Raw genomic sequence first — 23,805 nt, forward strand, 5'->3', positions numbered from 1 at the left:
CTGTTTCTACTGTCACAAAAGACATTTTGGCAATTCATAATTCTACTGATCTCAAAACCTCTTTAACACATCACAAAGCAGCACATAAACACTGAGTGGATACTAGAGACCAAGAATATTTTAGGAGAGGATATGTTAGTCTTTACCTTGTAATACTTACAAAATTTAGTTAGGATTTTCTTTTTCCTTTGGCTGAGGTTTTTCTTTCAGATAAAGAGTAATGGCAAAGAGTTTAAACACATAACAGTAGTATCTGCATATGTTTGGCATTAATAACCGTAGTTACTTACTATACTCCTTAAACTTATTAAAGAAAGGAGTGTGAATAATAGCCTAAACATATTGAAGTTTATGGCCTTATCTAGTGCTTGGTTATGCATATATATGCATTTGTTCTTCAATGAAAAGACATTGGAACAGGTCTTTAACTGCAGGGAGATCCTATCCTATTGAAGTAAATTAAAATTTTGCCTGAGAGATGAACAGGACCGGGACCTCACCTCTGCTGTAAATCAGTGCAGCACTCACAATTGCAAAGGGTATGTGAAACCCACACAAAGCCAAGTAAGGATGTATCCCATTTCATCAGAAAGTGATTTATCCATACAGGACACATGCCCTCCCTCTGTGGGAACACTCACCTCGCACAGTGAGGGTAGCAGAAGCATCCACTTTTCCAACTCGGTTCTCAGCAATGCACGTGTATGTTCCTTCATCTGTGCTCATGGCTTTCTTAATGCGCAAAGTGTAGTCATCTTTGATGTCATACCTGTGTAACAGAAAAAGAATGTGAACTCTTTCTGTCAACAACAGAAAAGAAGCAAAACTCTTACCTTGAGTATGCCAGTCTGAATGTATTTTGGAGCCAAGTTTGGAAGATAAATTATTATCTAACATTAGATAATTCCACCCAGCATTAATCTTCGTGACATTTTTATTGCATTCTGCATTAGTTAGAAACTTTACATAAAATTAGTATTGCTATGTTCAGTCAGTATTAGGGCTTTATTAATAATATCATTCACTTTGTCCTTGATCTAGAGCAATAAGATAAAATTAAGCTATCAGACATCAGTTATCAATACATGACAGCTCAGGTTTATCATGCCTTTAACTACGTGAGCCACACATTCTACCTTTTGCTGATTTGGAAATTTCATTTTATATATGATTTTTCTCTATAGCAGCAACCCCTTAGGGAAACAGTGAGCATGTTGGTAGGATCTGACACTACACAATTACAAACAATAACAAATATATTTAAGCTCCGGAAGGTGACATTTATTGAAGAGGTACATTAAAGGAGATTTATCAATTTCAGAGAAATACTACCAGATGATTCATTAAGGGTGGGCAATAACATTTTCTCTTTCTTAAAAGAAATGAAAAACAATTAAATTATGCTTTGCCCATTTCTTTTATTTCTGCTGTTGTAATAATTCTAGCCCTACAAGGATGTATAAAACTTGAAATAATACAAAGTACTTCAGCACGCAGTGAGCATTCATTCTCAAGGCATTTAGAGTGCTTACACCTAGAAAAAACATTTTCAGTTAAATTGTTATTGTCCTGCAGAAGTCAAGGTTAAAAACTATTTCAGGCTCTGATCCAAAGCACAGTAAAGTCAATGGGAGACTTTATCTTGTATGAAATTTCTTTGGCTCCCAAATTAAGAAAAGCCTGGTTTTCAGCACGGATATTTTATTCTTGAAATACTTTCTTATCAAATTATTTTCAAAAACATTTCTTCTAGACACAATAAGTCCATGATACGTTAATTACGTCACCTTGAATCTTTAGTGAGTTAGCTTCACATTCACATGTATGAAATAGTGAAATAGGAACATGAAACTCTAAAGAAAGATTGAGATTTCAGGAGACATGAGTACCCTTTCTCTCTGTATACACACTCATGACATACCTTCAGAAACAACTACTTTTTCTTCTCTTTGTTATACAGTAAAGACCTTGTGGACTTGTTTAACAAACCAATTGAAATTATATGGAAGAGCACTCTTAAATGTTTTGATGAATAAGAATGTAATACAATTAGTTACAAGGGTGTTGTTAGGTTCCCAAACATTCATTTCTGTCTACAGAATATATACTGCTATTGATTCCATTAGTATAGACTTGTAGAAAGAGCACTGTGTGCTAAAGAGACTTTAAAGCATTTTACCTCAAAAGCTCCTATATGTTGAAACTTTTAAAGCTCATTACATCAATTAAGCATTACTAGCAATTCCAAGAATAAAGAGAAGTCAAGACAATTTTTCCCACTCACAATGCAATACAGCTTCATTCTATATTCAGCAAATCCATTCTGTTTGTTAGCACAAAATGAATTAAAGATGACCAAACTGAAGCTACCCATTCTGTCAGAGATAAATATAAATACATATAATACCTCCTTTCTTAGAGGTTACACTTAATTATATGTATATGTAGTACTTTAGGTTTAACTAATGAATAAGAGGGGAAGAACAGATGCCATGGCAAACATCAGAACTTTTCAGGGACATTTATTTTTTGCTAGCATAGTACCACTAGGGAAGGGAGAAAAGGTTATGACACTGGAGAACTTAATACACAGTTTCTGCACCAGTACAGATCTATTGCAACCACACTCAACAGCCATACGCAGTTGAGGCACATTTCCTCCTGACTGCTCACAAATTATGTTGTTTTGCACGCTGTGCTGTACTAGTCAATGGCAAACAGAAAACACTGCTTTCCTAAGAGAGGAAAGGCAAATTTTCTCCTTTAAAAATCTCAAGAATATGATAACAGTATCCCACAATGATGGAGCAGTTATTTGTCTTTGGCAACCACAGAGTTGCAAACAACAGAGAACGCTTATTTTCTTGGCATGAGGCCAGCCCTAGGGGATTAAAAATATAAAGTTGTATTCAGCTCCTGTAAGATGAGAAAACTAAGATCATTTCAAATATAAATACGAGCTGGATACAGGAATCACAGTTATCAAGCTGGGCAACAATTAGCCATTTATTTCATTGCTTTTTTTTCTTTTTTTTTAGGACAAATAACATCCTTGTGGTTCACTTATTGCTGTGCAGAATAAAAAACTGACAGGCAGTGGGACTGTATCTGACTGAGTGGCTGCTCGAACTGGGGTGTAGGCAGCCTGGGACAGGGTCCTCCAGTCTGCCGTGGGCTGCAGCTGAGTCGCTCTTCTTCATCTCACCGATGTGCTGGTGTGGGCATGCCAGCCAGCTGCCTTGGAGGCTTCAGCAGTCTTTATGCTTGCACCTGCCAATCATGCAAATTGTGCAAAGGCTGCTGGGGGAACGAGCCAGCTGCATGGCATGCCAGGACGCAGAGCGAGGATACAGCCACCACGGCCCACTTGGGTCGTGAAATGGAGGGTGGCGTAAACATGTCACTGTCATGGCCCAGTTATCAATTACTCCAAGGATGGGTCCAGCTCTCCCAGTCTGCTTCTCCAAAAAGGCCATACTGGGTTTCTGGACCACCCTGACAGAACTTGCCATCTAGCAATTAGAATCATACACAGATGGACCCATGGGATATTATAACCATCTGCTGTCCTGAAGTATTGATACGCTGCCCCTCAGTCATCTGTTCCACCCACACCACCCCCAGAAGTCACCATGGTTCAGTGAAGAGCTTTGACAGATGAAGGAGGCAGGAAGGAGAGAGGAAGAAAACTGGCTTTCAGCCTGATCCACAGCAGCACAAGGAGCTTGTGTGAGAAAGGGACCATGAAGTAACACAGAGTGAAACCTGAATATGTTTTCCATTTTTTAGGCATCCACTTGCAGAGTCTTAAAGAGTGTCTTCTCTCCTCTCAGTCCCAGAGCCTTACATCCCCACAGCAAGATGTTTCCACCTTGGTTTCTGGAGAAGTTCACTCTCATCTGCATCAGTGCCATTGATCACTTAGGAATCAGCATCAGGGCCCTCTGACTGCTAATACCATTTACAGACAGAGGTTCCCAACCTCCTGGGTTGATGAAAACGTGGCAGAAAACCAGAGCATACTGGCTAAATTGCCCTTAATGTTGCCAGTGCACTAAGAAGGCAGTGCCTTCAAAATATGTGCAGTGTCAAGAAACACCTTCTGACATATTGCCCAAATATTGCTGACTCCTAGCCAACTAATGCCAACATTCAGCAGAAAACGTAGTGCGTCAGACATCAGCTTCACATGTTTATGGCCATCTAATTGATTTTAAGTACTTCTCTTAGTTAAACATTTGGAGGTGCTTAACCTTTCAGTTTAACTTAGAGTTCAGCCACCAGGCTGAGCTGGGAGAGGTGTTTTAAACAGCCAGTCAGTCTGTGCCTAGATATAAACCAGCCACTTTTGGGCACCACCTTACATAATGTCTGTTCTACCAGTAATAGAGCAGGTCTGTCTTTAATTAACCAAGAAGGAACGAGGGGGGGAAAGGGGGGAAAGGGGACTGGAAAGGAAGAAAGAAACAGAAACAACAAGCAGATGAGGAAACACTGCTGGTGAGGAAATTCTAATAGAAATTGGGTGATTTTGAGTGAAATCTGGCAGTCTCTGGCACATATGAATGCATTCATTGTTGCTAGTTTTGATTAATGACAGTTGTACAATAGTGTGCTGACAGTCACTGCCATACAGACACGAGGGTTTTTTGATATGAAACACTGCTGAAAATGCAACCCAATCAGATTTGGCCCCTGAACAACATGTGCTATCATCACTGTACCGTGAATTGAGATTGATTGGTAACCAGCTGTGACAAAGTGGGAAAAAGAGCCTTGTCTTTTTCAAGAAAAGAAAAGAAGAAAAATAAAAAACTGAATTGTGTCAAAACCATTACCATCTGCTCAACCAAATAACAAATTAAACAAAACACATTAACTGTTTTTAAGTATCACAAATTAATATACTGAGGTTGGATTCATGCATTGGCTTAAGCATCTAAGAATAATCTTGAATTAAACCAGTTTTGTCATTTTTTCCCCACATTCAAATGTCTATCTGTCCATACTCCGCCACCAATCTTCCATGGTTATCAAACAGAAAACCCCCAAGATACCCAATACATTACTGAACTTAGAGAGATTTAGTAATATGTGGGTTGTTTTTTTTTTTTTACCATTTGACATGTATTTTACTTCACAGAACCCTCAGATTTCCAGATTTTTAAATACCCATGTGCAGCTATGCTCAAGAATATGTGCACCTCTCCGTCTTTCGCATGCAGAGATACCAAAACTGTGTCTGCAGCTGGAGTCATTACATTTCTAGAGATCCAAGTACATCCAACTGGTAATACAAGGATGCTCTTGCTTCAGCTGTGTATTTTAAAGTTCTGAGACTGCATTACAACATCAGTTCAACAAATCCAACTCAATAAGATATAGTTCTTGCAAAAGGGAGTTTACAAGAGAAAAAGTCATATCTTAACTGTTGTCAACTGATGTCACTGGCCTCAAAAAATTTACATTGATTTATACCAGGCACTTATTTTCTTCTAAAACATTGCTGCAAATAAATAAAGAAATTTTAAAAAAATATCAGAATCTTTGTATGTAGGCTTTCGTGTTTTTTAGAGATGGCACAAAAATTACTTTGCTTTATTTTCTGTTGCCTGTTTGCCAGGCTATTTTGAAAACACACACAAAGCTTCAAGATTACTCACAACATCAATGATTAGGGAGCCCAAATAGAGAGATGCTACTGGCCAAAACCAGAGTAAACAGGAGGTAGTTAAGGAGGCTTAAGCTTCTGTCTCCACTTCTATTTTGTGGTGCTGGCACTTCAGCTCTCAGCATAGTGCCACAGCTTTTCACTGGCTCCTAGGCTATTGGTGCCAGATGGAGTGAGCCATAGAGAAGCTGCTGTGAGGTAGGAAGCATGAGCTCTTTACCTGCTTCAGCTTTTTGTGATCCAGAAGCAGATCAAAGAGCCTCCATTCTTATCAGTGATGCAGCTACCCCTACTTCCAGCTCCCTTACAAGAAATGTTTGGGTGTTTTCACTTCCATCCTATACATTGATAAGTGGAAGAAGAAAGAGGCACAAACCTATGAGAGGGACAGCTTTCTGAGGCAAAGGAAAAGGATCCTCTGACTATTTTTCCCTAGTAAAACCTGAAAGAGTATAAACACATGCATTTGTGTACATTGGTCTCAAATTACTCTGTTGCACTTCTGAAATCAGAGCTGTTTCTTGATGGGTGGCTCTAAGGCATTGCTTACAGCTAAGATAAATTGAGCTACCAGGGAGCTATCCCCAAGGAGCTGACAGGATGGCTGTCACTCAAATCTACATGTCCAGATTCCCATTTATTCTTTGGCTATGCCATTCATGACAGAGAAAGGTGTAACACAGTGTGACATTACCTGAACGTGACATTACCTTGAATTTCTTAGTGCAAGGTATATATGTCACATAAATTGGTTCACTGCCCTTATTCCAACAAACCAGAATAAGAACTAAGTAACAGCTTAGTGGCTCGTGATGTTCAGTGGTCACAGTGGGATTGAGTGCATCCTTGGTAAGTTTAATAACGATGCTGAGCTGTGCAGTGCAGTCAACAGACTGGAAGGGATGCCATCCAAAGGGACCTTGACAGGCTTGCGAGGTGGGCCTGTGCAAAACTCATTAAGCCCACTGAGGCCAAGTGCACATGGGACGGGGCAATCCCAACCACTGTTTAGAGAATGGATTGAAAGCAGCGCTGAGAAGAAGGACTTGGGGTGTTGGTTGATGAGAGAAGCTCAACATGAGCCAGCAATGTGTACTTGCAGCCCAGAAAGCCAACCATATCAAAAGCAACGTGATCAGCAGGTCAAGGGAGGTGACTGCCCCTCTGCTCTCGTGAGACCCCACCTGGATGGAGTACTGCATCCAGATCTGGTGTCCCCAACATAAGAAGGACATGGACCTATTGGAGCAAGTCCAGAGGAGGGCCACGAAGATGATGAGAGGGCTGGAACACCTCTCCTAAGAAGATAGGCTGAGAGAGTTGGGCTTGTTCAGCCTGGAGAAGGCTCTGGGGAGACCTACTAGCAGCCTTCCAGTACCTAAAGGAGCCTACAGGAAAGCTGGGGAGGGACTGTTTGTCAGGGAGTGTGGTGACAGGACAAGGGGTAATGGCCTTAAACTGAAAGAGGGTAGATTTATATTAGATATTCAGAAGAAATTGTTTACTGTAAGGGTGGCACAGGCTGCCCAGAGAAGCTGTGGCTGCACCCTCTCTGGCAATGTTTGAGGCCAGGTTGAATGGGGATTTTCTGTTCTCACAGAGGGTGTCCGTGCCTGTGACAGAGGGGTTGGAACTAGGTGGTCTTTGAGGTCCCTTCCAAGCCAGGCCATTCTGTGATTATACAATTCTGTGAATACTACATCACTATTTTGATTTTCTTAAAATATACTAATAGCAAGTTTTGCTTTGGTCCAAAATCTTTTATGTCTTGTTATGAGGAGATTCTAATGTTTTATGGTGGACACTTTCAATTGCCATAACATAAACCACAAACTCACACTGCACTGTGCCTTAAACTGAAGCATTCAATGCAATGGTCTAAACCTCATAGAAGCTGTTTCTAACAGTTACATCCATTGGACCAACACTGTGAAATTGTACCTGTGTCCAAGAAAATGGTACTTTCTAACTTCTCTGGAAGCATTACACTCCGCAGTACACATAAACATACATACATGAATGCACATAACTGGTGCCTCATAAAATAGTAGCCACATGCTCAGAAGAGTCCCAAGAAAGAAATGAGACTGTGTTTTTTTTTTTTTACTCCCATTGAAATAAACACATAGATGGTAAGAACAAAGCCTATTTTGGGAATCAAGGACTCAGTAATTTCTATGTAAAGTGATGCAGGCTCCATCTTTCACCTCTACATCTTTGTTTGCACAGAGAAGTACACATAGGGAATTACTACATGATAATTACCCAAAATGGCCTTCTGATTTGATTTGAGTTGCAGACAGAGCTCCACATTTCAAAAACTGGAACATCGGTGGAAGTATGAGCTAAGAGACCATGTAATGACTTGGCATGGAGACCTATCCTCCTGTCACCAGAAGTAGTCCTTTCCCTCACAGATGAGACACATTTGTCAGGCGTTTGGAGAGATCTGTGTTAGTAATGCCCATGTCATAAATTCATCTATCAGAAAAGCACCCTTGATTCTTAGGGTTATCTGCTCAGCACATGCCACTGAAATTAATTCTAAGGAAATGGAAAATACTGGTTCTGTCCATTTCTGCTTTTAAGAAATGGAAATGATACTGCAAGGACTGGAACACAGTGAGAATATTTGAGCCCAGACTGGTATCTTGCACTCACTAAATATGGCTTGATGCACTTTTATTTTTTTTACCAGAAGCACAGAGATTATGAGTTCTTTGAAATAATCAGAATTTGTGTTGGCCTGTCTATTATTATTTGCCTTAAGCATGATGAATGATTACGATAAACTTCTTAGAGAACTGAAATATTTTCTAATCTGTATTTTGAATCAGTAACCAAACTTGAAGAGGTATTTAAAGATGAAGTCATGTTAATGTTTTAATGAAAGTGGTTCAATATTACAGTTGAGCCAGAAGTCATATTATTAAAAAGTACATTTTGCTAATGTTAAGTCATAGGACTTAACAATAGAAGCTGGAAAGTAGTTTTTAGGGTTAGAACTTTAACCTTACAGCATTTTCTCTGACAGGATTTTTTTTTGTTTGTTTTTAACTGAGATGCCAACTTTTGTATCTCATGCAGGGATGGCATTGGGTTGGAAGCACAAGACATCACTGTGGAGAAGCCATTCCAGTAGCATTTACAATGCTGTGGTCTAAGCTCTTGAATCTTACTCCCACTTGAATGTAGCTACCAACTCTCCTGAGGGCTTTATGAAAAAACTGTATGGATAACCATTTTTACTTTTTCATTTTATAATTTCAACAGTAATTAAACTAATAGTGAGCTTAAACTGTTTAATATCCTTATACTTTTCAAGAAAGGAGGTTGCATCAATATTCTGAAATTTATAAATACATAGTATAAACTGACTGAATACTACACTGACATAGTATACTCTGCTTTTCTGATGCTAAAGAAATACTCAAGCAACAGAAGAGGGACTCTGAGTGAAATTCTACATTGTTTTCTTAGGTATCCTTCCTGCAAGACCATTTATTTACTGCAGTCTTCTGTGAGAGGAAAATTCTGAGAAACTCATATTTGAGGCATTATATTTTGTTCTGGAATTCTGCTAGTGAGTTCATTAATTCTCTGAAATATAACCATTTTAGGATGTTAAATAAGAGTGAATAAAAAAAATAAAACATTCTCTTGTGACCATCCTATTTCAAGTGTGCTGCCAGTGATCACTTCATAGATCACCAATGGTTCACACAGCATAAAGAGAAAACATGTAGGCAGGACTGCTTGTTGACACAATCCTTTTATGGTGGAGTTGTAAAGCTATTTTCCCAACCTTGACCCTTATGTAAGCAACTGGAGACTGTTTTCATGCATCCACAAACAGACTGCCTGAAACAATAGCTCTTCTTCAGCTCTGTGGTGAGAACTGACACTTAACATGAAGCCAATTTAAATGTCAGTGTTATTAACCACTTCTCTGCTGATCAGCCTACAGAGCCATGCATCTAACACTTTTGCTCACAGCATTTAATATTCCATATTGAATGGCAGATAACTACCAGGTTAGACTATAGACCTCTGGGGTGACTGTGGGATGATGTGTTTACAGGACATTATTCAGTGCCATGCCTTCAGGGATTTTAAATGTCAAAAAATACTCTAATTTACACTTTCACTTGGCCATGTTTTCCTCAGAAAACTGTAAGGAATACTTTCAAACTTACAGTACAGGAAGTGATCACTGACAGGCAAAAATACGAACCAGAGAAGAGGGATCCTTAACCAAAAGAACTAACAGTGGGGGTACCCTGTCAGCACTGTACATCATCTCAATGCTATGTACACAAAAATAAACCAGCCCCTGCCTCCCTTTCATCCCTCACCACCTGCCTATCACAAAATCACATCTCTGGTTTTACAGAGGGAGTTTTCTCATGTCATGCACCATAACAGACAGAAAGATGCTTACACTGCACTCTGCTGAAATCTGCCTGTGTTCAGTTAGGCTACAGACCCTCTGCAAGTTGCACTGCAGCTCACCCTGTGCCAGACGTGCTGTATTGAGCCCAAGATAACAACATCCTCTACAAACCACCTCCTCTCCCTCCAGATGTTTGTAAGAATACAAGTAGCATATTAAACCTCTTTCTTTCACTGTCTCCTTTTGACAAGCCATTAAGAACATCCAATCTTCTCCCCTATGCTCCTCATAAAGGGACTTAATCTCTCCTTGATGCTTTAGCTTAGGAAACAAAAGATGGGCATGCAAATCATATTGGATCTAACCAGAGGTGATGAATAGTACACGTGACACATCTAATATGAAAAACATCCTTTTTCCCTGACCCTTTATTTAAAACCGTTAATTGTTATTAATTGCAACACAAATTTGCTGATGTAACCAAAGATTATATCCATTACACTACTAAAACACATTCTTTACTCTAATTAATTTTCAATACACATTAGAATGCATTTTGTTACAATCTGCACAGAGATTAACTCGACCAAAGCACACAGCGCTGTAGTGTTATTAACTCATATTTCACTGAAAGGTCATTCTCCCCTTGGTTGTATCTAGAGGAGGCTGTAGTTAAATACCTCACTATCCCATCCACAGAATATAAATAGAACTGTGTAGCACCATGTTTATTCTTAAAAATTACTCTCTGTGACTTACAGGGCCTTATCCTGCGATCATGGAGATACGAAAAAGCAGAACCTGTCTGGCTATCAGGCCCTTTCTGAATCTCCTCTTTTAAAAAAATCTAATTTTTCCAAGTTTATTGGGATAAGGTTTGCTGTCAGTAGCATTTAAATCCATTTCAAAGATTTTCACCTGGAAGAGAGTGGAAACATACAGGTACCAGAAGTGTGACAGACAGTATTGGTGCTCAGGCTATGCCTATGCGACTAGTAGTCAGGCACAAAGAGGCCGGTCTTAAAATCATAGCAAGATTAACATCTACACAGATTTTTGATCCTGGAGCTAACTTACATCTTAGATTAAGTTAAGTCTAAACTCTTGCCTGCAGTTATAGTTAAACCTCAGTGTCTGTCACTTAGAGCAGTTAATCAAAATAAATATAAAATCCATGGATCTCAGCAAATGACAGTCCTTTCACATGTTTAAATATATGGTTAATTTTCAACAACAGAAGAGAATGCATTCTCCCAAATAATTTTTAATGAATATCCCTAATCTTTAGTAATTAAGAAATATAACTTTGCTGTTTATGATTTACTTTGCCGTGTGTCACCGCTCCCTTTCATTTAAGAACCTACAATCTCTTAACACTTAGCAATACACTTTGTGTAAACTACACACCATTTTCATCCTCAAGCATCACTCTTGTTTTTTCTGCCCCCAGTCCCATCGCATGGGTGGCACATAAAACAAATACCTCTTCCCACTGGTTCAGTTGCCACTTTTCATCTCTAGTACAATATTCATCTAATCAGACAGTGCCTGTAAACGCAACTTACAAGAGCAGATTGTAATTTCATTAAAGATGTATTTACTGAGCTAAACCAGCTGTTCTGGACAAGAATTTAAAGAAAAAAAAAAAAGCCCATGTGATTGCTACTCAGTCATTTTTAAGGCAAGTGAAAAATACATTTGCTGAGCTAACCTCACTCTCGGAAAGAGCTGGCACTGCTAGCTTCTTCTGTGTAAAAGGTTTAAACAGTTATTATACTGTGTCATAAATTTTAACTTGTAATTGAAAATCTCTTCACTTCTTAAAAAAAAAATCTGTATTACTTGCTGTGCAATTACTGACTATGCAGCTGCTCTCTTCGGCTTCGCTAGAAAATTTGAAGACATGAAACGCTGTACAAACCTTATTCAAACGTTATTAAATTGCTAGTCATAGATTTGTCACTCTCATACTAGAGGCTCTCAAATAGTATCACATTTTCCTGTTACCAGGCCTAAAAAGAAGGAAATTGATCCAGGACGTACCGAGTCCTTCACCAAACAAGAGAATCTCAGCTCCTTAGTAGGAAAGTATAATCTCTATTTAGGCTGAGCAGATAAAGGTACTTGAAGACATGGGTGGAAAAAGACCTAAATGTATAAATACAAATTTTATTTATTTTTCAATAATTCAAGTCTACATTTCATGAAGAAGGGACTGACCACTTGGGAAGATTACAGGAATGCTGTCAGGATATGCAGGGATGAAACGAGAAAAGTCAAGGCCTCCTTGGAGTTAGACCTAGCAGGGGACATGAAGGTTAACAGGAAGGGTTTCTTCAAGTATGATGGTGGCAAAAGCAAAACTAGGGAAAATGTAGGCCTGCTTCTGAATGAGGCAGGTGTCATGATGACAGAGGATGCACAGAAGGTGGAGTTACTGAATGCCACCTTTGCTTCAGTTTTTACTGCTCAGGCCAGCCCTCAGGGGGCTAGAACATCTCTCTTACAAAGAGAGGCTGAGGGATTTGGCATTTGCTAGCCTAGAGAAGACTAAGGTAGGATCTTATCAATGCTTATATATACTTGAGGGGTGGGTGCCAGGAGGAAGGGGTCAGTCTTTTTTCAGTGGTTCCTGGTGACAGGACAAGAGGCAATGGGCACAAACATGAATATAGTCAATTCCACCTAAACATGAGGAGGAATTTCTTTACTGTGAGGGTGACAGACCTCTGGCACAGGCTGCCCAGAGAAGTTGGTGAGTCTCCTTCTCTGGAGGCATTCAAAGCCCACCTAGATGCTGTCCTGTGCAGCCTGCTCTAGGTGATCCTGCTCTGGCAGAGGGGTTCGACTAGATGATCTTTCGAGGTCTCTTCAAACCCCTAACATTCTGTGATTCTGTACTTTTCCCCAAGTTGAGTCTGTTTTGCCTGCAAAGTAATTAGTGAGTGATCGCCCTGTCCTTGTCGCAACCCATGATCTTTTTCATAATATTTTCTCATCCTGTCCTGTTGGGAGTGAGGAAGCAGCTTGGTGGGCACTCAGGAGTCAGGCAAATTAACTTAACCATGTGCGTAGCAGTGAGTCTAAAAATTTGCCTTTCTAGCCTTCCAGCCTTAAGCTTGGTTACATCCCTGTTATTTTTCCTGTGCCAGTTTTTCTGTAACATAAACTTTGTGATCAATTACTTGATCACCTAAATTCACTTCTCACAAATTAGTGAAATGGGACTGTGATGCTGCAACTCTCTTTTCTATCCCTTTGTGTCTTTTAAACGAGGTATTTATGGTATGATGATGAGATTTTAGAATGATTAAAAAAAAACAACACCATGCACCTCTTCTCTGGATCCACAATGCATTTCAAGTTTGGGTCACTGATTCAAAATGAACAGCTTCTGGAAAAAAAGTTTTACACACTCCAGACTCAATGTTATACTTTTTCTACTTTCTGGTGTGGTATCAACTTTTCCAGCAGCAAGGTATTAATTTGTTTGTATCAGTTTAGATTCTAAATAGAACTTTCAGGTCTGAAGAATTTAATTAATTCATCATCACAATAGCGTAAAAGAACTAAGAAAACATAAACTACAACATTTTTTTTTCCACCTGAGCATTCTTATAGCTTTTGTAATTCCTGCCCAAATATACAAAGAAGAGATCCATGATATATACTGAGGTATTTGGAATCTCAAGTCAGGATTTTGGAAAAGTAACATCCTTTGACTTTCTGGGAGACCTATTTTGCATAGTTATTTTCCAAACTTCCTCTAAAAGAACCACTTTAAGTTTTAAAATTCAAAATAATAGACTGTTATTGTTGGTTTAAATCATCAATTCAAAATAGTTATATTTGCAGTAAAGCCTTGTACCCTCAGTATAAACATATGTCCATCTGTTCTCAGTTTTATAAGACTGCTATTCAAAATTTTCTGGGTAATTACATAGACAATTAAAAAAAAAAGGCAAAAAGCAAATTTTACAAAAATAGTCCTATTTTCAAACATACACATTTTTAAAAATATTTTTCTTATTCAGTCCAATTGCAACCAGAGATGCTTACAGTTCACTAGGGACCCTTATAATTAAAACTGTAACAGACTGAAATTATTTTCCAATTATTACTCAATGCACCAATTGGTGGAGCAATACTGTTATATTTATCACTAGAAATTACTGTGATTACTTTTCTCTTTCCTTTTACATATGTCACTAAAAAAAGCTATTCTGGCACTCACCAGGACTAAATAACAGAACCAAAATGCAGACACAAAGTCAGTTTATCCTACTTTGCTATCACACCAAAACTGCTAGGCAGTTTTGAAAGCAATAGTCAAATTAAAAAATTTGCAAGAATTGTTCAAACAGGTACCTGCTATAATTGCTTTGCAATCTAGGGGTGAAGCCAAAAGAAAAATATTGAAAAAATAGAACTATACAGATGTGCAAAGAAGGTCATCAGCTGTAAAACCAGGAAATCGGTATTGAAAGCTATAAGACAAATAGCTGCACAGATCTGGTCAGAAGAAAGGTTTATGTATGTAGGAAGAATAACAAAGGGAATCCCCTGAGGGTTTCATATTTCATTGTAGAAGTTAAAATGTTTAAAATACAGGAGCTCAGAAGCTGAAAGCTAAATTTAGTTTTACCTCAAAAAAGAAAAAAAAACCCCTCTCATTTCATCAAGGAGGAAAAGCTTAGAAATTCTCTTCTTAATTTGTAAAACTGCTATACTATTATTTTCTCATCCATATTTTATATCTGGACAAATTTCTTTGCTTGCATTAAAAAATCCAGGAAAAAAACAAGAGCTTTTCTTTTAGATGCTCCCAGTTCATCTTCCTTGATTAAGCATCATGCAGCAAGGTTCAGAAATTTCTGCTTTTTGGACAGTGAAGACTGATCATGTATCTTGCCATGCAAATGACACATTTTAGAAGAGAAAACATACAGTCCTGATTATTAAAAAGATATTTGCTTTTGAAGTCTAGATGTTAGGCTCTACTAGAGAACTACAACCTATGTGACTCAGGTGGTGGCAACCCACTAACTATATGGGCAGCAGCTTTGGTAGTCCTCTATCACCCGTGGTGGTCTCCAGTGTGGGATTCTGCAAGCTTGCTCCTTCCTCACCCATCCTTGTGACGTTCTGGGAAGCAGATGTAAATGAAGACATACCCCTGCTTTCTGTTTTAAGATGCCAAAACACACTTAATGAAATGTTAAACAGCTGTGTAAAAACACTGTAAAGCACTGTGAGAAGTTTCTGAGCCTGAAGCTGATTACGATCAGAATGTATCTGATGAACCTTTTCTTCTTTTACTTAAAAGCCCAGTGAATTTCTATGCTTCCTATTTAATTTCTTCTTCCTTAGAAATACATCATGAACAAAGAGAAATAATTAGCTCAAAGCACATATTACTATGTTTTCATAGTAAGATGTAAAAGAAAAAGAAGGAACATAGTCATTAAAAAAGACAAATAAAAGTGCAACCTAACTAAAGGCACTGTGGGTTCTACATCTATTACTGTGGCTTATGAGACCTAGAAGTAGATTTCAAACAAGGGAAGCAGCACAGTAGTAGAAATAAATCACAGAAGCACATTGTATTTAGTATGGAATACTTTACATTGCATAGCTAAATATCAAGCAAAGAGAAAAATTCTTCCTGCCATCCAAAAGTCTGCTCTTCAACATAATATTTTGTGTATTACATGCATACCTATTTATCAATATAAGTAGCCAAAGAGCCATGTTATTTTGAATCTAAATTGTAAGTTGTTGGTTTTTTAAATCTAAATCTTTCTATATACATATATATATATTTGTACCTCTACTTATGTAGAAGTGTTTTTTTCTAGATTATGCATCATCACATTAACGTATTTAACTGAAGAGTGGCGTGCTCAGCTACAACATGTCATAGTATTGAGGATGTGGGAACTAAAACAGGCACTCTCCAGTTTGAGTTTTGGGATTTGGTTAAAAGATTTAGAAAGTGAGAAACAAAAGATACTTACCCCAGACACAAATGTGACTAAGTGCTGTGTGACTCCGAGGAATTTTGCCACCGGTTTTCATGAAAGTGTATGTGACTCTAAGCACCTTATTTAGCAAGTGGATGAAGACTGCCAGATAACAGTCTTAACACGTTTTTCACCTTGTTAGAGTGAAGACGTGAGACATGCTGTGATAAAGCAAGCAGACAGCAATGTCTAACTTGTTTTATTAGGCCCAATCCAGTAGTCTGCTCACAGTGCACTTAGCAGGCACTGACACAAACTAGCCACAAAAACCATTGCAGCTCCTTTTTGTTTTTGCTGCTAGTTTGTTCTTTTGTTTCCTCAAGAGGAAGGTTTCTCTTTGAGACTGACAAGACATTAGCCAAAGAGCCAACAAAGCCCACCACTTTGCTTCTAACTCAGCATGCCAGTACAATGGAACAGCCCTGCAACTCTCCAGCCAAGTTTTCTCTCTTTTGATATCAGCATGTTATTATGAAGGCTACTATCACTAGTACATTCCTAAAACACCTTTACTTTTTTCCAGAAAATTCAGCAAATACCGATGTGTTCCCAATACCAGACATCACTTTTCTTCCACAGGAACTCATTTGCTTGGACAATGGAACCCAGGATGGGCTTCCCTGCTCAGCCAGCTCTGGAACAGGTTTTGTAGTGTCAGTGACCAAATGAATCTTGCCCATAATATCAAGTAACAAACGATAAATAGTAGGGAGTGATTCCAGCATGACTCAACAGCTGAAATTTCAAAGTGTGTGGAACATGAAAGTTGTTCTCACCTTCCTCTTGGTAAGTCTGCATCATCTTTCTTCCACCGGACTGTGGGTGTGGGATCCCCCTGCACCTGGCACCGGAAATCCACAGCCTCTTCCTCCAGCACCACTTGGTTAATCGGTCTCCTGAGAAACGTGGGCCGTTCTTGAAAGAGACATTAAAATTCCTTGGTGAGTCAGAGGGTTGAAATGAACACTTTTGACTTTTCAGCATCTTTTTGTTTACCGATTCACAGAAGGAAGAAAGGAGGCTGAGCTCCACAAATTCAGACAAGCGGAACTGATGATGTGTATAAAGAGCTGGGATGATGACTGCCAGGCTGGAGAGGCAGTGGCTGTCGCATTCAGCCCTCCCACAAGAGCTGAGTACCACCAGAAGGAAGCCTGTGCTAGCACTGACTGCCCACCTGCCACACCAGTGAAGGCTCCAAGACCATGCCCTTCTGTGTGAAACTTTTGGTTCCATACTGCTACCTACACAGAGAGTGATTTATAAGCTCCTGCCTGCTCCAGCGATAGATGTAGGAGCCTGCCTTTGGCAATAATCAATACGTTGATGCTTCAGAGTAAAAGGTAAACTCTATGTTATGCATCTTGGGCAATTGTGGACTATCGTACAGAGGTCAGAGCTTCCCTGGTCCCCATTGCTAACTTCACCATGGGAAACTAAATTAAGGTCTGAATGATAAGTTCTGTTTACCCTTGTTATGTTAGCCTGCACGGCTACAAATATTATTAATCATCATAATGTTGTACAGGCCTGCTTAAAATCCAGATGGAAAGGCACAATCTGATCTCAGTTATACTGGTACAAACTCAAAGTACCGGTAATTTCATTTGAAAGGATGTCACTGGGGTTAGTTTCCAAGTTGCCTTTGGATCACATAAATTTTATTCTGTCCTCTCCTAGCCATACCACACTTTTATTGCCATAAATTATTTATGTTAGAGTCAAACCAGTATAAAACTGGGTTCATATGAAGCAGTGTTTCCACGCAAGAAAGGGATTTATTATTAAGACATTTAAAACTGGTTACACACTATGTTTTGTATTTAATTGTCATCAAGTTGAAGGGTATGATGTCACTTAAAAAAATTATTCAAAATTCACACAGATGTAAGCAATACCAGACTCTGACTCAGGCAGTTTGTCTTGATAACTACATAACTGAGTTTATGGGCTGGTTATCCATGTTTATTATATACAAATAACCCACCCCCAAAACATTAAAAGAACATTAATAAGGTTGCAAAATCAAGGCATGCAGCACCTCAGTGCCAGACGTGCCAGAACTAAGACAGTCTGCATGTCCTTTAATCACTCCCTTTCTGTTTATGCCTTATGGAACTGGTTGCAATTATATGATCGCATACTATTTCTTCCCAAAACATCTCCAGATTGTTGGTATTCATTTAATGAGCAGGTGTTTAATATTTTGCTTTAGTTGTACCATTTAGTGGGTGGCCTCCTGTCATACTACTCAAACTTCACTTCAAAGACGGAATTATTAATTTCCTCATGACCTCCATTACACCTATCTTAATGCTTCATAAACAATTCATTTATTTTCATAACTCCTCTCTGAAGTGCGATGGAGATCTAAGAAAGCAAGGTAAAAAATATCTGCTAAATTTTGATGCTCAACCTGAGACACAAAGCTGCCAATTTTTTTTTTTTAAATTCAGCATTAATTTTCTGTGTTCAAAGCTCAGATTCCATTCAGTTCAGTTGCAGCTGATAAAATGTTCACCACTTTTATAAACTAGAACATTAAGTCAGAAAAATATCGAACACAAAACCACCTGTTAATAATTATGTAAATGAGCGACAGCACCACATAGGAATTCCATGATACTAGCAGGGGGACCTACTGGCAAGGAAAAACATTTTTTGTCAGCAGAAGAACAGACATGCTCAAGAATCTATAGCACTTTTCCAGATGATAGAGATAAAAAAAACATGTCTAGCAGGCAGAGATTCTTCTCCACATTTCTCCCAAGCCATTGCGTTTGTCCCACTCCTAGTCCTGACTGGGACCTGCAGGCTCCAGCAGTGTCTGGGCAAGTAAATTCAGTTCAAATCTCTCCCCACACATTGAAACCTCAGTCTTTATTCTGTATTTTAAGTCTGTGCACCAGACATATATAGCCTTCACTGCAGATCCTTGTCCTCAGTGTGCTTCATCAGATTTTTGCTTCCCTGTTCATGTTTGCAGGGCTCGCTGCTACCCTCACCTACATGTCCTGGCCAGACTGTGGCAGTGTCTCAAGTCCAGAGCTCTCCGTTCCAGCCAATGGCTGTGACAGCTCTTTCCAGCTGCAGACTGCTTTGGTACCCAATTTGTCTCCTCCTAGGCCAGGTTATCACTGTGCACAGCTGGAACTCAGCAAGTGTCCATACCCACTCTCCTTTCCAACGTGCCATACTTCTCACTTCTTTGTACCTCACAGTAAACTGACTCTTCTTCACCACGTGTTTGAAATACATTTGAACTGGAGCTTCTTTTCTCTGTGCCACCCAGATAGAGCCCAACCACAACATTAAAGCAAGAAAAATCAGTTAAAGCGTCATCCCAGGAGCACAACAGCAGCACTAAACCACAGTTGCAGGAAAATACTGTTCAGATCAGCATTCTACCTCATGTCTCTGGCATATGAATGGATGTTTTTTTAAATATTTTTGAGAGGTGCATAATTTGCTGCTTCTGATGAAAATTAAATAAAGCATTTTGTGTCTATTTCCTATCAAATTTCATGTCCCTATTATTCAGTATTGGGAATTTACATTTCTCAAGCAAAAGGATCCCTCTACTCCTCTACTTCAAATCCTTCCCCATTTCCCTCCAATTTCCCCCTTCACCTCCAAACTGAAGGAACTTCAAGATGTTTAAAGAAGAATGAACTATTTGGGCAATTAAAAAAAAAAAAATAAAAATCCGTTGAAGCAGCCATCAGGCATTGAAAATTTTAGATAAAGCCTTTTGGTTTCACCAACTTATTAAAACAGGACAAACTAACAAAAACATTAATCATTAATCTTACTGTTAAATGATGCGCTTGGCCTGTCTGTAATTATGTTGATCTAGAAGGGAATATCTTAATGAAGCTTCCTCTAAATTGTAACAGTATCTTATTGACAACTTCTCTCATAAAAAGAGCTCGATCTAAACCCAGGCATCCTGGTTTCACTCGGGATAGAGTTAATTATCTTCCTAGTATCTGCTACATTGCTGTATTTTGGATTTAGCATGAGCATAATGTTGATAACACGCTGATGGTTTAGTTGCTGCTAAGCAGTGCTTACAATTAACTCAAGGACTTCAACTTCCCAGACCCTGCCAAGTGAGGAGGTGTTAGCCTTGCACAGAATGTACGTAAGAAGCTTGGAGGGGGCACAGCAAGGACAGCTGACTCTATCTGGCCGAAAGGATATTCCATACCATCTGATGTCATGGTCATCATATAAGCTGGAGGAAGTTGGCCAGAGGACAGCAATTGCTGTTTGGGGACATTTTCAGTGGGTGATGAGCAATTGCATTACGTATCGCTTTTTTTGTGTATCTGATTATTATTAGTTTCTCTTCCTTTTCTGTCCTGTTCAACTGGTTTTATCTTTTCTTTTTTTCCCATTCTCCTCCCCATCTCACCCCGGGGTGGGGGCGCGGGGTGGTGTGGCAGTGCGGTGACTGAATGAGCACCTGCATGGTCCTTTGCTACTCCCTGGGGTAAAACACGACACCCTGCTCTGAGCTCATACACAACACACTCTGTGTTTTGGTATTTGTGTTTCAAAATATAATCCTAAACCAAGAAATCTAGATCCAGATCAACATCCTTATAGGTGACTTAGAGACACTTGAATTTAAATAATTCTGCATGTGTCTGTATGTTGGCTTGGTCTGCATACAAAAACTACTTCAGATCACGATAATAAAAGCTGTCTGTAAACAGCTAAGAAACTAACCTATGCATATTTATTAAATTGCTACCTACCTGTGGCTGCAAAGCTGCTTATACAGGAGATGAGAAAATAAATTCCTATCATAATTTGAGAAGAACCCAGCTGACAAGAAGGTAAATGGGTCAAGGTCATTAGGTAAATCACTTGATTCCACATTGAGGCATTTTAGGAGTATATATACATATTTGTTTCAGATCAAAACTGTGTATTTTCCAAAACAGTTTAGAATTTTCTAGAAAATAAATAGCTATGTAAGCACAGATCCCAGTTAGCAAGGACATGCACATAGCAATAACTGCTCTTTCCATTTTTCACCATTCTGCATTTTTCACAGTGGGAATCAGGAAAGAACAAGTTATCGCTCATGTTGTTTCCTGTATTTGTATTGCTCAGACAACCCCCTGAATATGTCCAATAGCTAATTATACAGCTATAAAGTGATCAGAGCGAATGCCACTGCCAATGCAATTAACATTCTTTATCTGAGATTAACTGGATTTGAGTCACCTGCATAACTTGCTTACAATGCTAATCTCTCAGGAGACAGAGAGCTGCTGCTTGCTTGAGCGTGCTAAAGAAAGGGGTTTTTTCATGCAGCCAGGTCACATTTAGTTCCAGAGTTCAACTTGAGGAAAAAATATTATTTTTCTTTTCTTTTGAAATGGTTTGCCCATAAGCAAAGCCTTGTGCTGTAATTTAACACTGATACTCTGTCAACAGCATTCAGAAGACAATATATTTGAGAACCAACAAGAAAGGGTAATAAATTAAAATCATAGACATATATAAAATTTTTAATATAGCTATTTTATAAGCTTTCACTGAGTAAATAAAGTACCCACTTCCCATGCTTTCTCTGATGAATATTAAAAACCTTTGAGGAGAACTATAAAATAGGTCATGGTTATATGTCATGTCAACCAGTTGTGCTATTACTAGGGTGACCTTTATAACGTCAGAATAAACTTTGCTTGCAGTTATAGAAGGGTATTGTTAATGCAATGTGGACACACACCTACAATCTGTTGCAATGCTTGAGATAGATACTGCAAGAAAACCTACAGAACTGATCCTAACCAGAAACAGAGGAAAATCCTTTCCTTGCTTTAGGTGCTGACAGAAGGTAACCCCAGAACTCAATTTTTCCTCTATTTAACAATTGGTCTGAATATCAAAGTCTATTAGAGAGACTCCAATGACCTTCAGATGTATTATTGCCCTTTCTCTGTTCCTCAAAAAGTTAGACAGCCATATATGGGACCTCAATCGAATTAAAAGGATTCTAACTACCTTAATATATTTTCTCTGCTGAGGCAACTGCTAGAGTGAAGGATTTGATGGTCCCCATAATGTAGAGGCTCAATCTGATTTAGAACTGTTTTCTCTGTCCTTGCTGGAGAGAAGGCATTACTTTATTTAAATGCTTTAGACTTCCAGAAAGAAGTATTAAAACACAAATTAAAATGTTTTGAATGGATTTAATAGCAAATTATTTAAAACCAGATTTTTCACTTTAGCATTCTGACATAAGGGGAGGAAAAAAGAAACAGTAGATGGCTGGAAGTAAGTTTCCCTTCAGAATGCTGTCAGTAGTGTAGATATTTCGTTAATTGCAACATGATCAGGGTAAAGTAATGCTCTTTGCCAAAACAAAGATGTGGAACAAAACAGGATTAGGATCACACTAAATTTGCCTATGTTGGCCAAATAAATACAAAAACAATTGCAAAAGCAGATGGGTTCAGATTTAAAGACATTCTTTCTCTACTTCTTTTTAGGCACTTTTCCATTCCTCATTTGGGAATAAGCACTCATGTAGACATTGCAAACCTCTACACTCTCAGCAGTCCCCAAGATGTGATGAGCTTCCACAATAAAGGCACAGAGCACTGTTAAGAGGCACATGCAAATGAAGTAGAATGATTTTTATCAATTGTTAGTGGTTTTCTCCTTTTATATACGTCTAGAACTGTATTAATTTCTGTTTTTACTGAGCATTAGGTATGGACTTTGGAGGAGACCAAATCAGATCCTTTTTCACAGCAGTATGTGCATCCTGTTACAACTTGTCAGTACGTGTGGATAACATATTACAAAGGCACACTGGCTCTTTGCACACTGCCACAAACACACTGCAAAGGGGAAATACAAGGATTTGAAGAAAAGCAGGAGGAGCTTTGCTCTGAAGGACAAATTACACACCGCCAACATCTCTGTCTTCAACTGCGAATGTATACCTGATTTTGGTAGTTTTTCCATGTGGCTAGGAAAGCTTCTGAGACTAATTCCCAGGATATGATAGGACAAGACTCGCTGTTAAGGATTTCCACCTAGTCAGAGCTCAGGAAAATAAAATAGGTCACAATGTCTTCATTAAGAGGTTTTGGGATTATTTTTTTCCCTGTAACATCATGTCATCATAGTATACTCTTTCTGGAACTGTGGTATCTCTTTCAGCTTGGAAATCTCCAGAGAACATCAAACACAAATACTTCTTCAAGTATCAGACAAAAATACCTCTTTATCCCACAGGACCTTATTAGCTGAAAAAAGGTTCAGGTACCAAAGCTGAAATCAAAGATTAATACAAAACAATCTTTAATATGTCTGAATTGACATATCTTTTAAGACATTTTTGTACTCTTCTTAGTTATGCTTTATATTCTTCTGAGGCTCTTCTAAATATATCTTTTTCCATTGCTTGATGCCAGACTCTTGAAGTTGATATATTAAGGCTTTCATTGATTTCACTGAGCTTCAGAATCAATATACAAGATATACCTTTGTACATTCTCTTCAAACATACCATTTTAAGTCCAAAGGAACAAAAAGGAGTCTGAAATAGTTAAAACAACTTGAAAACTTATCTAAGAACAGTGCAGTAGTATGACAAAATGATGAAAGGTTAACTTAAACAGAAATTCTTACTTTATTTTTCTGGTTCCGTGTTATGTATGTACAAACCAAGTTTTCTTACAAATTGGAAT

The 23,805-nt window shown here is 38.6% G+C and overlaps 1 protein-coding gene across 1 annotated transcript in view; it reads right to left on the reverse strand.

Moving 5' to 3' along the window:
• ROBO2 (roundabout guidance receptor 2) overlaps positions 1-23,805 on the reverse strand; it is a gene marked incomplete at its 5' end in the record, with an annotated part of 461,552 nt that overhangs the window by 120,629 nt on the left and 317,118 nt on the right. The window contains 2 exons of the mRNA XM_084279241.1: positions 642-769; positions 16,864-17,002. Coding sequence (XP_084135367.1) covers positions 642-769; positions 16,864-17,002 — 267 coding nt within the window. The remainder of the gene's footprint in view (positions 1-641; positions 770-16,863; positions 17,003-23,805) is intronic.

This window comes from Gallinula chloropus (assembly GCF_964237585.1).
Source record: "Gallinula chloropus genome assembly, chromosome: 1".
Classification (NCBI taxonomy): Eukaryota; Metazoa; Chordata; class Aves; order Gruiformes; family Rallidae; genus Gallinula; species Gallinula chloropus.